This window comes from Sapajus apella, unplaced genomic scaffold (genome assembly GCF_009761245.1).
Source record: "Sapajus apella isolate SASKATOON/1434 unplaced genomic scaffold, GSC_monkey_1.0 scaffold88, whole genome shotgun sequence".
In the NCBI taxonomy this organism is placed as follows: domain Eukaryota; kingdom Metazoa; phylum Chordata; class Mammalia; order Primates; family Cebidae; genus Sapajus; species Sapajus apella.
Genome location: NW_022437028.1, coordinates 8,070,251 through 8,083,491, shown reverse-complemented (window position 1 = coordinate 8,083,491; position 13,241 = coordinate 8,070,251). Strand labels below are relative to the sequence as shown.

Below are 13,241 nucleotides of genomic sequence, written 5' to 3'. Positions count from 1 at the left end.
GAAAGGAGAGCTCTGCAGAGGGGTGGAGATAGGAGCTTCAGCCTCCGGCAGCGAGGCTGCCACGTGCAGGGTTGGGGCGCGGGGCCCAGGGGGCGTCTGTGGACTTGGAGACTGGCCCGGGGCCCCACCTCCAATCCCCAGCTGCCCACAGCCCCCAGTGACTCGGGCTCCCCCGGAGAGCCAGTCCTTCTCGGCGGGAGGGGGCCGACTCAGATATAAATGGCAGTTTAGGGCCTAGGGGGCCACGTGACCCTCCCCCAGGAATGTGGTGACGTCATTGGGGGCGTGGTCGTCCCCAAAATTAGGGAGGAAGAGGAAAAAAAAGCCAGAAAAAGTTTTCTTTTCTGGAGTCCCGAACGAGGCAGGACGGAAGAGGGGGTGAAGGCTCGAGGCTCGGGGCTTCAAGAACGCTGTCCGGAGTTCCCCATTCTAGGCCATGTCAGGGCCCACCTGGCTGCCCCCGAGGCAGCCGGAGCCCACCAGAGCCCCTCAGGGGAGGGCGATCCCCCGAGGCGCCCCGGGGCCACCACCAGCCCACGGAGCAGGTAAGGCAGCCCTCGTGAGACAGAGGAGCCACCCCGCTCTGGCGCTCACCTCTGTCCTCCAGCTCCAGCCTCCCGCCCTGCCGGCTTCCTCCTGCCCCTTCCCCAAGCCGGTGGGAACAGCTGCCCGAGATCTCTTGGGACCTTAGATTCGGGGGAGAGGTAAAGAGGGGCGGAAAGGGCAGCTCCCCAAATGCACACCCCTCCTGTCCTCTGCCACCCTACCTTTGATCTCTCTTCCCTCAACCCAGCACTCCAGCCCCACCCCAGGGGCAATTTTTGCCCCCTCCAATCAGAGCAGTGTTACCAGGCCCCAGGGGCACCGGAGGATCGGGGGCCGGTCTGGGTGGGGTCCCATGGAGTACCCCAGCGCACGCAGGTGAGAACTGGGATTGCTGGGTGGGACGTGCGGGGTCCCCTAGAACCGACTGTGAGAGAGCCAGGGCAGGAGAGGGGCCATGGCAATTTGCATTCTCTCTGCTCCGGCTCCATCCTCAGGGGCTCCCTGCAGACAGGAGTGCCCTGCGCCCCGGCAGCCTGGACGCCGAGATAGACTTGCTGAGCAGCACGCTGGCCGAGCTGAATGGGGGTCGGGGTCACGCGCCACGACGACCTGACCGACAGGTGACTCCCCGGTCCTACCTCTCCTCCCCATCTGCAGCCTCCTGCTTCTCTGGACTCACAGCCCCAGTCCACCCCATCATGTGTGTGCTGTGCACCCCAGCATGGAGGAAGCGTGGCTGCAAGTACCAACATGTCAGCCACCTGAGGACGGGACCTTGTCAGATGCACACACCCGTACTGCCCCACACCTGGGGTCATTTCCACAAATGTGGGTCCCAGAGTGGGGGCTTCGCTTAGGCTTCTGGTCTGCGTTTCTCCTTAGGCATATGAGTCCCCGCCACCTCCTGCCTACCGCACGGGCTCCCTAAAGCCGAACCCAGCCTCGCCGCTCCCAGCGTCTCCCTATGGGGGCCCCACTCCAGCCTCTTATGCTACTGCCAGCACCCCAGCTGGCCCTGCCTTCCCTGTGCAAGTGAAGGTGGCACAGCCAGTGAGGGGCTGTGGCCCGCCCCGGCGGGGGGCCTCTCAGGCCTCTGGGCCCCTCCCAGGCCCCCACTTTCCTCTCCCAGGCCGAGGTGAAGTCTGGGGACCTGGCTATAGGAGCCAGAGAGAGCTGGGGCCGGGGGCCAAAGAGGAGGCTGCTGGGGTCTCTGGCCCTGCAGGAGGAGGAAGAGGAGGCGAGCACGGGCCCCAGGTAAGCCCTGGGGAACTGGGATGCCAGGTCTTACAGGCAATGGGACACTGATTAGTGGGGAGGCTGGTGTTCTAGGGCCCTCGTTTTTTTTTTTTTTTTTGAGAGGGAGTTTTGCTCTTGTTGCCCAGGCTGGAGTGCAGTGGTGCGATCTTGGCTCACCGCAACCCCCCCTCCTAGGTTCAAGTGAGTCTCCTGCTTCAGCCTTCCGAGTAGCTGGGACTACAGGCACATGCCACTATGCCCAGATAATTTTTGTATTTTTAGTAGAGATGGAGTTTCACCATGTTGGCCAGGCTGATCTTGAACTACTGACCTCAAGTGAGCCATTGCCTCAGCCTCCCAAAGTGCTGGGATTGCAGGTGTGAGATGCTGCCTGGCCAGGGGGCTGGTTTTGGAGCACAGTCAGAGGTCTGGGATGCGGAGCCGGTCAGGAAATACAGGGCGGGCGGTGCAGGGGAGCAGGATAGAACTGCCCACGGGGAACCGGCACAGTGGCTCACGCCTGTAATCCCAGCACTTTGGGAGGCCAAGACGGGTGGATCACCTGAGGTCGGGAGTTTGAGACCAGCCTGAGCAACATGGAGAAACCCTGTCTCTACTAAAAATACAAAATTAGCTGGGCATGGTGGCTCAGGCCTGTAATCCCAGCTACTAGGGAGGCTGAGGCAGGATAATTGCTTGAACCCGGGAGGCAGAGGTTGCGGTGAGCTGAGATTGTGCCATTGCACTCCAGCCTGAGTGACAAGAAGGAACGAAACTCCGTCTCAAACAAAAAACAAAAAATAACTGGCCCCTGGGCTGAGATGTTCTCAGATGAGCTTTCTAGCTGGAACTGCCTGGCCATCTTCAGGGACATACAGCAGTCCCCAACCTTTTTGGCACCAGGGACCAGTTTCGTGGAGGACAATTTTTCCACGGACTGGGGCAGGGGATGGTTTTGGGATGATTCAAGCGCATTACATTCATTGTGCACTTTATTTCTATTATAACACTAATAGAATATGTATAACATGTATAATTGTTTCATTATAGTATACGATAATATATAATGAAGCAATTCTACAACTCACCATCTTGTAGAATCAGTGTGAGCCCTGAGCTCATTTTCCTGTAACTAGATGATCCCATCTGGGGTTGATGGGAGACAGTGACAGATCATCAGGCCTTAAGAGTCTCATAAGGAACACGCAACCTAGATCCCTTGAATGCACATGTGATTCCGTGAAGGCTTCCTATGAGAATCTAATGCTGCTGCTGATCTGACAGGAGGCAGTGCTGGGGCGGTAATGCGGGTGTCTGGGAGCGGCTGTAGATACAGATGAGCTTTGCTTGCCCATTGCTCACCTCCTGCTGTGCGGCCTGGTTCCTAACAGGCCCCGGCCTGGGGGTTGAGGACCCCTGTATCACAGCATCAGGAGCTAGAGTAGGACCGAGCCCCTGATTCCCACCTTCCAGGTGTCCCTGAGCCAGCCTCCGGAGGATGAGCTGGACAGGCTGACCAAGAAGCTGGTGCATGACATGAACCACCCGCCCAGTGGGGAGTACTTTGGTGAGCTGAGGCTGTGGGGCAGGTGGAAAGCAGGAGGGGAGGCTGGGAGACAGGAGGGACAGCGGCTTCCTGGGTCTGTGCAGACTGATGTTGTTTCTGCCTGTCCTCAGGCCGGTGTGGTGGCTGTGGAGAAGATGTGGTCGGGGATGGGGCCGGGGTTGTGGCCCTCGATCGGGTCTTTCACGTGGGCTGCTTTGTGTGTTCTACGTGCCGGGCCCAGCTTCGGGGCCAGCATTTCTACGCCGTGGAGAGGAGGGCGTATTGCGAGGGCTGCTATGTGGTGAGTGGCTGGGGCTGGGGGGCTGGAGTCAGTGGCTGGATGCCGGGGGCTTCTATCCAAGGTGGGAGCTAGAACGTCCAAGCCCAGAGGAGGAATGGTGCTAGAAGCCAGGCCACTGGAAGCCGTGTACAAACAGGAAGGAATTCTGCAAACATCAAGCAAGTAGCTCAACACTGGTGGCTGATGGGAAGGACGCAGCGCTTAACAAGCGTGGGGCGTCTTACAGTTTAAGAGAATGTGTTAGATTCCCACGACACCCATGAGGCAGGTATTACTGCTGACTCCTGTTTTTCTTTTTTGAAACAGTCTTGCTCTGTCGCCCAGGCTGGAGTGCAGCGGTGCAATCTCGGCTTATTGCAACCTCTGCCTCCCCTGGTTCAAGTGATTCTCGTGCCTCAGCCTCCCGAGTAGCTGGGATTACAGGCGCCTGCCACCACACCTGGCTAGTTTTTGTATTTTTAGTAGAGACAGGGTTTCGCCATTTGGCCAGGCTGTTCTCGAACTCCTGGCCTCAAGCGATCTGCCCACTCCGGCCTCCTGAAGTGCTGGCATTACAGGCATGAGCCACTCCAGCCTGATTGCTGCTTTTCTCAGAGTGGTTAAATACCTTGTATAGTGCTGGGATCTGAACTTAGATCTGCTCAAGTCCGCTTTTCACCGAATCACATGCAGGGGGCTGCAGAAATAGATGGCTGGCCTGTTGGGGTGCCTGGTGGGCTGCCATGGGTCCCACCGGCTGCCAGATTTTCCTGCCTTCCTTCCCAACAGGCCACCCTGGAGAAATGTGCCACGTGCTCCCAGCCCATCCTGGACCGGATCCTGCGGGCTATGGGAAAGGCCTACCACCCTGGCTGCTTCACCTGCGTGGTATGTCACCGCGGCCTTGATGGCATCCCTTTCACGGTGGATGCTACCAGCCAGATCCACTGCATCGAGGACTTTCACAGGTCAGGCCCGGCCTCCACCTCGTCTCACAATGTCTGACCTTTCCTGTCTCTCTCATCTCCCCTTCATGCCCCAGGACTGTCTTCCTGTTTCCAACCCCTGGCCCTCCTTCATTCTTTGTTATTATTATTTTTAGAGACAGAGTCTCACTCTGTTGCTCAGGCTGGAGTGCAACGGTATGATGATAGCTCACTGCAGCCTCCAACTCCTGGGCTCAAGTGATCCTCCTGCCCCAGCCTCCCGTGTAGCTGGGACTACAGGTGTGCATGCCACCATGCCTGGCTAGTTTTCTTCTTTGTTTTTTCTTTCGACATGGAGTCTCACTCTGCCACCCAGGCTGGAGTATAGTGGCATGATCTCAGCTCACTGCAACCTCTGCCTCCAGGGTTCAAGTGATTCTCCTGCCTCAGCCTCCCAAGTAGCTGGGATTACAGGCACGTGCCACCATGCCCAGCCAGGTTTTTTTTTTTTTTTTGTATTTTTAGTAGAGACAGGGTTTCATCATGTTGGCCAGGCTAGTCTCAAACTCCTGGGCTCAAGCGATCTACCTACCTCAGCCTCCCAAAGTGCAGGGATTGCAGGCGTGAGCCACTGCACCTGGCCTTGTTTGTTTTTTAATAAAGATAGGGTCTTGCTCTGTTGCCCAGGGTGGGCTTGAAAGCCTGGCCTCAAGCGATCCTCATGCCTTGGCCTCACAAAGTGCTGGGATTACAGGCCAGAGCCACTGCACCCAGCCTCTCTCATTCTCTTTGACATCATCCCTTCCCCAGATCTAAGGCCACACCACTGGCCTCTGATTCCCTCCAGTGCCCCACCTTCTCTGGGTCCCACTGTTGGTGCCCTGCAGCCCCAGGGATTGATGGCCTTCTTGGTTCTCTTCCCCTCCAGGAAGTTTGCCCCGAGATGCTCAGTGTGTGGTGGGGCCATCATGCCTGAGCCAGGTCAGGAGGAGACAGTGAGAATTGTTGCTCTGGATCGAAGTTTTCACATTGGCTGTTACAAGTGCGAGGTCAGGGGGCCCCAGCATGTGCAAGGGGTTGGCAGTGTCTGGGGTGCTGGGTGGAGCACGAGGGAGGGGGAACACAGAGGTCTCCAGTTGACAGAAATCTGTTTGTTTTTTTTTGAGATGGAGTCTTGCTTTGTTGCCCAGGCTGGAGTGCAATGGCATGTCTCGGCTCACTGCAACCTCTGCCTCCTGGGTTCAAGAGATTCTCCTGCCTCCCAAGTAGCTGGGATTACAGGCACCTGCCACCATGCCCCACTAATTGTTGCTTCTTTTTCAACAGGAGTGTGGGCTGCTACTCTCCTCTGAGGGCGAGTGTCAGGGTTGCTACCCGCTGGATGGGCACATCTTATGCAAGGCCTGCAGTGCCTGGCGCATCCAGGAGCTCTCAGCCACCGTCACCACTGACTGCTGAGTCTTCCTAAAAGTACCTGCTGGGTTCTCAGTTCCAGTTCCCATCTATTGATTGATCACCCTCCCTGACATCTACCTGTATGACTTTGTCACCAAATGCTGGCTCCTCTTTCTCCAATCACGAAATAATAATCCCTCCAGTTTGCAAAACACTTTCAAGTCTGTCGTCTCGTCTGATTCTCCCAGTAGCCCATTACAAGCCCAGTCGCTGTTACTGTCTGTATTTTTACATGTGAAGATGCCAGAGCTGAGAGATGACTCCCCCAGATTGCATGTTTTTTTTTTTTTTTTTGATGGAGTCTTGCTCTTGTTGCCCAGGCTGGAGTGCAATGGTGTGATTTTGGCGCACTGCAACCTCTGCCTCATGGGTTCAAGTGATTCTCCTGCCTCAGCCTCCCAAGTAGCTAGAATTATATGCACCCGCCACCATGTCCAGCTAATTTTTGTATTTTTAGTAGAGACAGGGTTTCACTATGTTGGCCAGGCTGGTCTCGAACTCCTGATGACCTCAGGTGATCCACCCACCTTGGCTTCCCAAAGTGGTAGGATTACAGGCATGAGCCACTGCACCTGAACTGCATGGTTCTTAAATGGTAGAACCTGGGTCTTTTTGGCTCATTCGTTTTTTGGCAACTCTTGTAATGTACCCCTACCCTCCTCTCAGTGCTAGGAGCAAGCATGCCTCAGGGAGGAAACAGCATTTCTATATATATCTATATTTTGAGACAGGGTCTCACTCTGTTCCCCAGGCTAGAGTGCAGCGGTGCAATCAAGGCTCACTGCAGCCTTGAACTCTTGGGCTCAAACATTCCTCCTGGCTTAGCCTCCCCAGTAGCTAGGACCACAGGGGGATCCCACCAAGCCCAGTTATTATTTTTTGTGTGGAGATGGGGTCTTGCTTTGTTGCCCAGGTTTGTCCTGAACTCTTGGGCTCAAGTCTTCCCTCATCAACCTTCCCACGTTCTGAGATTACAGGTGTGAGCCACTGTGCCTGGCCCTAAATATTCTGTAAAAATTGGGACTTGCCATGTTGCCCAGGCAGGTTTCCCGACTCAAGCGATCCTCCCACCTCGGCCTCCCAAAGTGCTGGGTTTGCAGGCATGAGGAACTTCAGCTGGCCTTCCTATTAAGTTTCACACTGAATTCAATGAGAGGGGACTTGAATCTGGGCGGTCCATACTCTGTTGTTTAGGGTGTTAACTTACAGCCTATCTCATCCAACTACTGAGTGGGGTTAAAACTGATTATCTGCCACTTTTACTTAAACATGGGGCGTGTTTGTCGAGGAAGAGCAGAAACGACGGACTTTGCAGATAGTGCCCACTGTGGCATCCAATTTTGGCTGGATCTTTGGAGCAGAAAATGGTGGGAGACAATGCTTTAAAATGGTCGCTTCCATCTTTCGTCCCCTAAACGCCCGCGCTTCCCAAGCCCACGCCTTGCCCAAGGAAGGGACGAAACTACCCCCGGCGAGGTCAGGAGGCCTGTGGGGGCACCACGGCTGGATGAGAACTGGCTTAGACCCGCGACACATCCGGGGTCGCGCGATCGTCCACCCCGGCCCTCGGAAGCCTTCCCTCCGCGCCCAGAGAGCTCCTCCGCCCCCGCGAGGCCGCGCTTGGCCCAGCCGACTTCCCGTAGTTCCTCACTCTCAAGCCGTTCTCGTCTCGAAAAGCCGCGAGAGACTTGCAAGAGTCCGCCCCTTTTCCCATCACGCCCTGCTCTCCCCGCCAGTTGCGCCCTGTTCGTTAGTTCCAGTTCGGGCCGCGAGAGGGGGAGCTTTGTGCTGGGGAGGCGCGAGTGACGCAGGCGCAGCGCGGGTAGCGCGCGCGACCGTCCATCCTCGGTTGTTCCACTTTTGTTCTCCTCTCTTTGGCCCTCTCGCCAAGAGCTGCGCGTCTCCCCTTCGCCCTCCTCGCCGTCCTCGTCGCGCGCCCGCGGCCCAGGTCGCCCTGAAATCTAGCCGGTCAGAGCGCGAGTCCAACAGCCGCGGCAGCTCCCAGGTGGGGGAGGGGAGGAGCCTGGGGGGCCCCGCTGGGCCGGTAGAGGAACCGGGGGCGAGCGGGGAGACCCTCCGGGCGCGTAGAAGCGTTGGAGCCGCGTTCTCCGGCTCAGGATGGTGGGGGCCGCGGAAGGCTGGCCTTGGCGCGAGGGAGGCGGCCGAGGTGCCTGCGAGGGAGGGTCCCTCCCGCCGCTCCTCCTTGCGCACCATCCCGACCGCCCCTCCTCGGTCCCCACGCCCCCTCAGACTGTGCCATGGGTGACAGTGATGACGAGTACGATCGAAGGCGCAGGGACAAGTTCCGAAGAGAGCGGAGCGACTACGATCGTTCCCGCGAGAGAGATGAAAGACGTCGAGGGGACGATTGGAATGACAGGTGAGCCGTTTTTAACTCATTTTGTCCCCGTTTCATGCCGCTCCGCTTCATCCGCGTCGCTTTTCTTTTTGCTCTTTGTAATTTATGTGAGGGCGAACCCTATGAAATGGCTCATTGGACTGTTTGCTGTGGTGCAGCCTCTTTGCTATTGGCCAGAAAACTAGCTGCGGCTTGGTTTTTGAAATGCTGTGCAGATCAGAGCAATAGAGCTAAGAGTTTGAGCGTAAAAAGCAGTCTTTACACATTCACGAAAAGCGTGCTTTTTTCGTTGTTGTCATTGAGATGGGGTCTTGTTCTGTTGCCCTGGCTGCAATCATAGCAGCCTCTACCTTGCTGGCTTAATTGATCCTCCCGCCTCAGCCTCTTGAGTAGTTGGGACTATAGGGGGAGGCCACCACACCCGGCTAACTTTTAAAAACTATTATTATTTCGAGACGGAGTCTCGCTCTGTCGCCAGCTGGAGTGCAGTGGCGCAACCTTGGTTCACTGCAACCTCCACCTCGGGTTCAAGCGATCCTCCTGCCTCAGCTTCCGAGTAGCTGGGATTACAGGCGCCCACGACCCCAGCTGGCTAATTTTTGTATTTCTGGTAGAGACGGGGTTTCACCATGTTGGCCAGGCTAGTCTGGAACTCCCAACTTTAGGTGATCCATCTGCCTCGGCTTCCCGAAGTGCCGGATTACAGGCATGAGCCGCAGTGCATGGTCTAAAATTATTTTTTGTAGAGACAGGGCCTTGCTCTGTTGCCCAGGTTGTAAATTGTATTTAAGAAAGATTGCTTCAGAAAAATATTAGTATTTTTATTTATTGAAGACTGGAAAGGTTGTCAGACTAGTTTCCTGACAATGTATGATTAGGTTTCTTGTCACTGTTTTGCTCAAAATCTCAGAGTTCACTGGGTGGTGCTGATTGGATTAATTGATTATAAGACGTGGTTATTGAGCTTAGGATATTACAGTGTGGGCTTGACATGGGGGGTCAGAATGGTTATGGATGTATCCTGTAAATGAGCATATTGGAAGTTACAAAGAGCGTAAGCAGTGAGGGAACAGATCTCTAAAGGAGGGGAGTGGTGCTGGAGGTGATGTGTCAGGGACCCATTGGAAAGTGACACTTAGCTAGTTTGGAAAGAGTGGGAATTCCCCAGACACAGGTGACATGCACAAGTTGAGATTGTAGACATAACATTGTGTACTTTTAGCATGTTCTGGATTGGTTAGAGTCCTGTTTCTCAGGATGTCCGCAGACCATAGGGGGTCTCCGAGGCTAAAATTAATTTTTGTGGTAATGTTTACATATTATCGCCATTTCCACTGAATGTGCCATAGCATTGGTGGGTAAAACTGCTGAAGCTTTAGCAAACATCAAGGCAGTGAGAACAAAGAGTTAAAAAAAGCCAGTTTCATTAGTGGTTCTTGATGAAAGAGTAAAACATTTAAATTTGATTAAATTGGACTCTCGATTGTAGGTCTTTTTTTGACATAGAGTCTCACTCTGTTGCCCAGGCTGGAGTGCAGTGGGGTGATCTCAGCTAACTGCAACCTCCATCTCCTGAGTTCAAGCGATTCTCCTGCCTCAGCCTCCCAAGTAGCTGGGATTACAAGTGCTCATGCCACCATGCCCAGTTAACTTTTGTATTTTTAGTAGAGATGGGGTTTTCACTATGTTGGCAAGGCTAGTCTTGAACCCCTGACCTCAAGTGATCCACCTGCCTCCCTCTAGGTGCCGGGATTAGAGGCTTGCATTGGTTGAGCAAAAGTACGAATGTGATTGATTGAACTGAACTAACAGCTTTTTTCCATGGCGTGTTATTTTTACTTGAATGAATGACAAACAGTGATTGTTCATACTTGGGTATTTGGCAGACATCTTCTTGAAAATGAACTGAGAACCTTTTACTTCAGTGTAAGCTGTCAGTATTTGTTGCCAGTGATGAAGTGGAACATTCCAGTGAAAATTAGAATTTTGGGCTGGCTAAGTGGCTCATGCCTGTAATCCCAACACTTTGGGAGGTGAAGGTGGGTGCATTGGTTGAGGCCAGGAGTTTGAGACCAGCCTGGGCAATGAGGTGAAACCTGTCTGTACAAAAAAATTAGGAAAATTAGCTGGGGGTGGTGGCACACTCCTGTAATACTGGCTACTCAGGAGGCTGGGGTGAGCCTGGGAGGCCAAGGCTGCATTGAGCCTTGATCGTACCACTGTACTCCAGCCTCGGCAATAGAGAGAAACCCTGTCTCAAAAAAAAAAAGAGAAAATTAAAATTTTGTAAAACTTTTTTTTTTTTTTTTTTTTTGGAAGGGGGTTTTATTTTTGTCCCCCAGGCTGGAGTGCAATGGTGCAATCTCAGCTCACTGCAACCTCTGTCTCCTGGGTTCAAGTGCTTCTCCTGCTTCAGCCTCTTGAGTAAGCTGGAATTACAGGCACATACCACCACGCCCAGCTAATTTTTGTATTTTTAGCAGAGATGGGGTTTCTCCATGTTGGTCAGGCTGGACTGGTCTCGAACTCCTGACCTCAGGTGATCCACTTGCCTCAGCCTCCTAAAGTGCTGGGAGTACAGGCATGAGCCACCGCACCCAACCAACTTTGGATAACTTACATCTACCAATGTGAGCTTGACAGCTTCCCCTTAAGTAAACACTTTTCTGGTGAGATAGGCAGTGATGCTAATGAATGTATTTTGATACTCTGTGAGAAATAACAAGGTCCATTCAAAGGGTAAGGTAGAAGAGTAGATTTTAACTTGGCGGAGAATGAAATGTTCACTGATGCTATTTCAGATTGAAGGTTCTAACTAGCCTGTGAGAAACTACCTCCTTCTTGAACAAGGTAGCATAAAGAAAAGAAAAAAGAATCTATTTCTTGTTGAGTTTTGGGTAGTATCCAAAAAGAATATCTACAGTTATCTGTAAAGGATTTTCGAACTGCTTATCAGTGTAAGGCCAGATTTTCTGTTTACTGTTTTTTTTTTTTTTGAGACGGGTTCGGTTCTTGTTCTGTTGCCCAGGCTCACGTGGCTCGCTGCAGCCTTGACTTCCCCAGGTTCAGGTGATCCTCTCACCTCAGCCTCCTGATTAGCTGGGACTACAGGTGGTATGCCACCACACCCAGCTAGTTTTTTTTTTTTTTGAGATGGAGTTTCGCTCTTCACTCAGGCTGGAGTACACTGGTGTGATCTGAGCTCACTGCAGCCTCTACCTCCTAGGTTCAAGTGATTCTCCCGCCTCAGCCTACTGAGTAGCTAGAATTGCAGACGCCTGCCACCATGCCCTGGTAATATTTGTGTATTTAGTAGAGACAGGGTTTTGCTATGTTGACCAGGCTGGTCTCAAACTCCTGACCTCAAGTGATTTGCCAGCCTTGGCCTCCCAAAGTGCTGGGATTACAAGCATGAGCCACCATTTCTGGCCAGCCAGCTAATTTTTGTATTTTTAGTAGAAATGTGGTTTTACTATGTAGCCCTAGCCTGGTCTTGAACTCCTGGGCTCAAGCAACCCACCTGCCTGGCCTCCCAAAGTGCTAACATTCATTACAGATGTGAGCCACCATGCCTGGCCTGTCTCATATTTTTCAACCAGAACAAAGTATCTCGACAGATTCAGTGTAGAAGCTGTCCTCTACAAAGCCATAACTTGGAGAGATTTGTAAGAATGTAAAAACAATGCCAGTTTTTCTCAACAAAATTTTTTTGGAAAAGAATCACTTTTCATAAAAACATGTAATCTATTTCATCTTACTGTGTAACTTAAAACGAAGGTTTTGGAATGTTTTGTTTTAATTTTGAATATAGTAAGCATTGGTAGATAAGCAGAAACTCTTTGTCCTTGGTCATTTTAGCAGGGGCTGAGGCTGGAGAAGTGCTTGAGTCCAGGAGGCTGAGGCTGCAGTGAGCCGAGATTGAGATTGCACTGCTGCACTCCAGCTGGAACGACAGAGTGAGACTGAGACTGTCTCCAAAAAAAAAAAAAAAAGATGAGGATGGGGGAGGGGAGGTTGGTGACTGGTGGGGAGGCTGGAGGGACAGCCAGGAGCCAAAGTTAAAACAACAGTGTTGCTTCCTGGCATTGAAGCAAGGACGCGATGTGATGAGATTTGTATTTGAGGAAGGTCCCCTTGACGGTGGGGAGACAGAAGGGAGAGACCAGAAGCAGGTAGGCAGCCAGGGCTGTAGGAGCCACACTGGACAAGGACAAGGACTAGGACAGGGTGTGGGGATGGCAGAGAGTGGGACAGCTTTGATAGGCTTCCAGGCAGAGGATTAGCAGAAGGCATTAGTGGCGAGGGTGGTGAATGAAAGCTGGGGAGAGATGCTGCTCCGTTGATACAACAGAGTGGGGAGTGGAGGGTCAGGGAAGACATTTGGGCCCATGGTGGTAGCATGAATAGGCTTGATTATGACAATTTGAGGGGGTGATGGACCAGTAGGGGATGATTTTAAAAAACATTTTTATGTTATTTTTAGAGACAGAGTCCTCCTCTGTCACCCAGGCTGAGTGCGCTGGTGCAGTCGTAGCTTGCTGCAGCCTTGACCTCCTGCCTGTAAGTGGGCCCTTAGCAGGGATGATGCCTCCAGGAGGGGTGATGCATGTGGGTCTGGAGCTCAAGCAGAAGGCCAGGCTGGAAGGAGAGTTGGAGAACCATCAGTTTTTGGGTATTGGCTGAAATCGTGGAGTTAGACAAGAATCTTTGTTTTGTTTTGAGACAGGGTCTCACTCTGTTGCTAAGGTTGGAGTGCAGTGGCTTGCCCCAACTAGACAAAAATCTTTTTCTGTTAAGAGTGAAGTTTTATAATTTTAGGCTTTTAGTCTGATATTTCAGGGTAAGAAGGGCCTGTTTAGGACTGTGGCTGTGGCATATCCAGGCTGTATTTTT

General features: G+C 52.9%; 2 protein-coding genes across 7 annotated transcripts in view; both read left to right on the top strand.

The window, feature by feature from the left end:
- The first annotated feature begins 41 nt into the window (after positions 1-41).
- TRIP6 (thyroid hormone receptor interactor 6) lies at positions 42-6,143 on the top strand. Its single transcript, XM_032255138.1, has 9 exons — positions 42-545; positions 794-921; positions 1,041-1,166; positions 1,429-1,800; positions 3,256-3,349; positions 3,460-3,629; positions 4,398-4,576; positions 5,463-5,583; positions 5,861-6,143. Exons 1-9 carry the CDS (start codon positions 437-439, stop codon positions 5,990-5,992), a joined length of 1,431 nt encoding a protein of 476 aa, XP_032111029.1. The 5' UTR covers positions 42-436; the 3' UTR covers positions 5,993-6,143.
- Positions 6,144-7,633: 1,490 nt separating this feature from the next.
- The window catches only part of SRRT (serrate, RNA effector molecule), a 13,590-nt gene continuing 7,982 nt past the window's right edge, over positions 7,634-13,241 (top strand). For all 6 annotated transcript variants that reach the window (XM_032255117.1, XM_032255121.1, XM_032255120.1 and 3 more), the window contains exons 1-2: positions 7,634-7,994; positions 8,240-8,369. In XM_032255117.1, the coding sequence (XP_032111008.1) occupies positions 8,248-8,369 (122 nt within the window). In that variant the 5' untranslated portion in view covers positions 7,634-7,994; positions 8,240-8,247. The remainder of the gene's footprint in view (positions 7,995-8,239; positions 8,370-13,241) is intronic.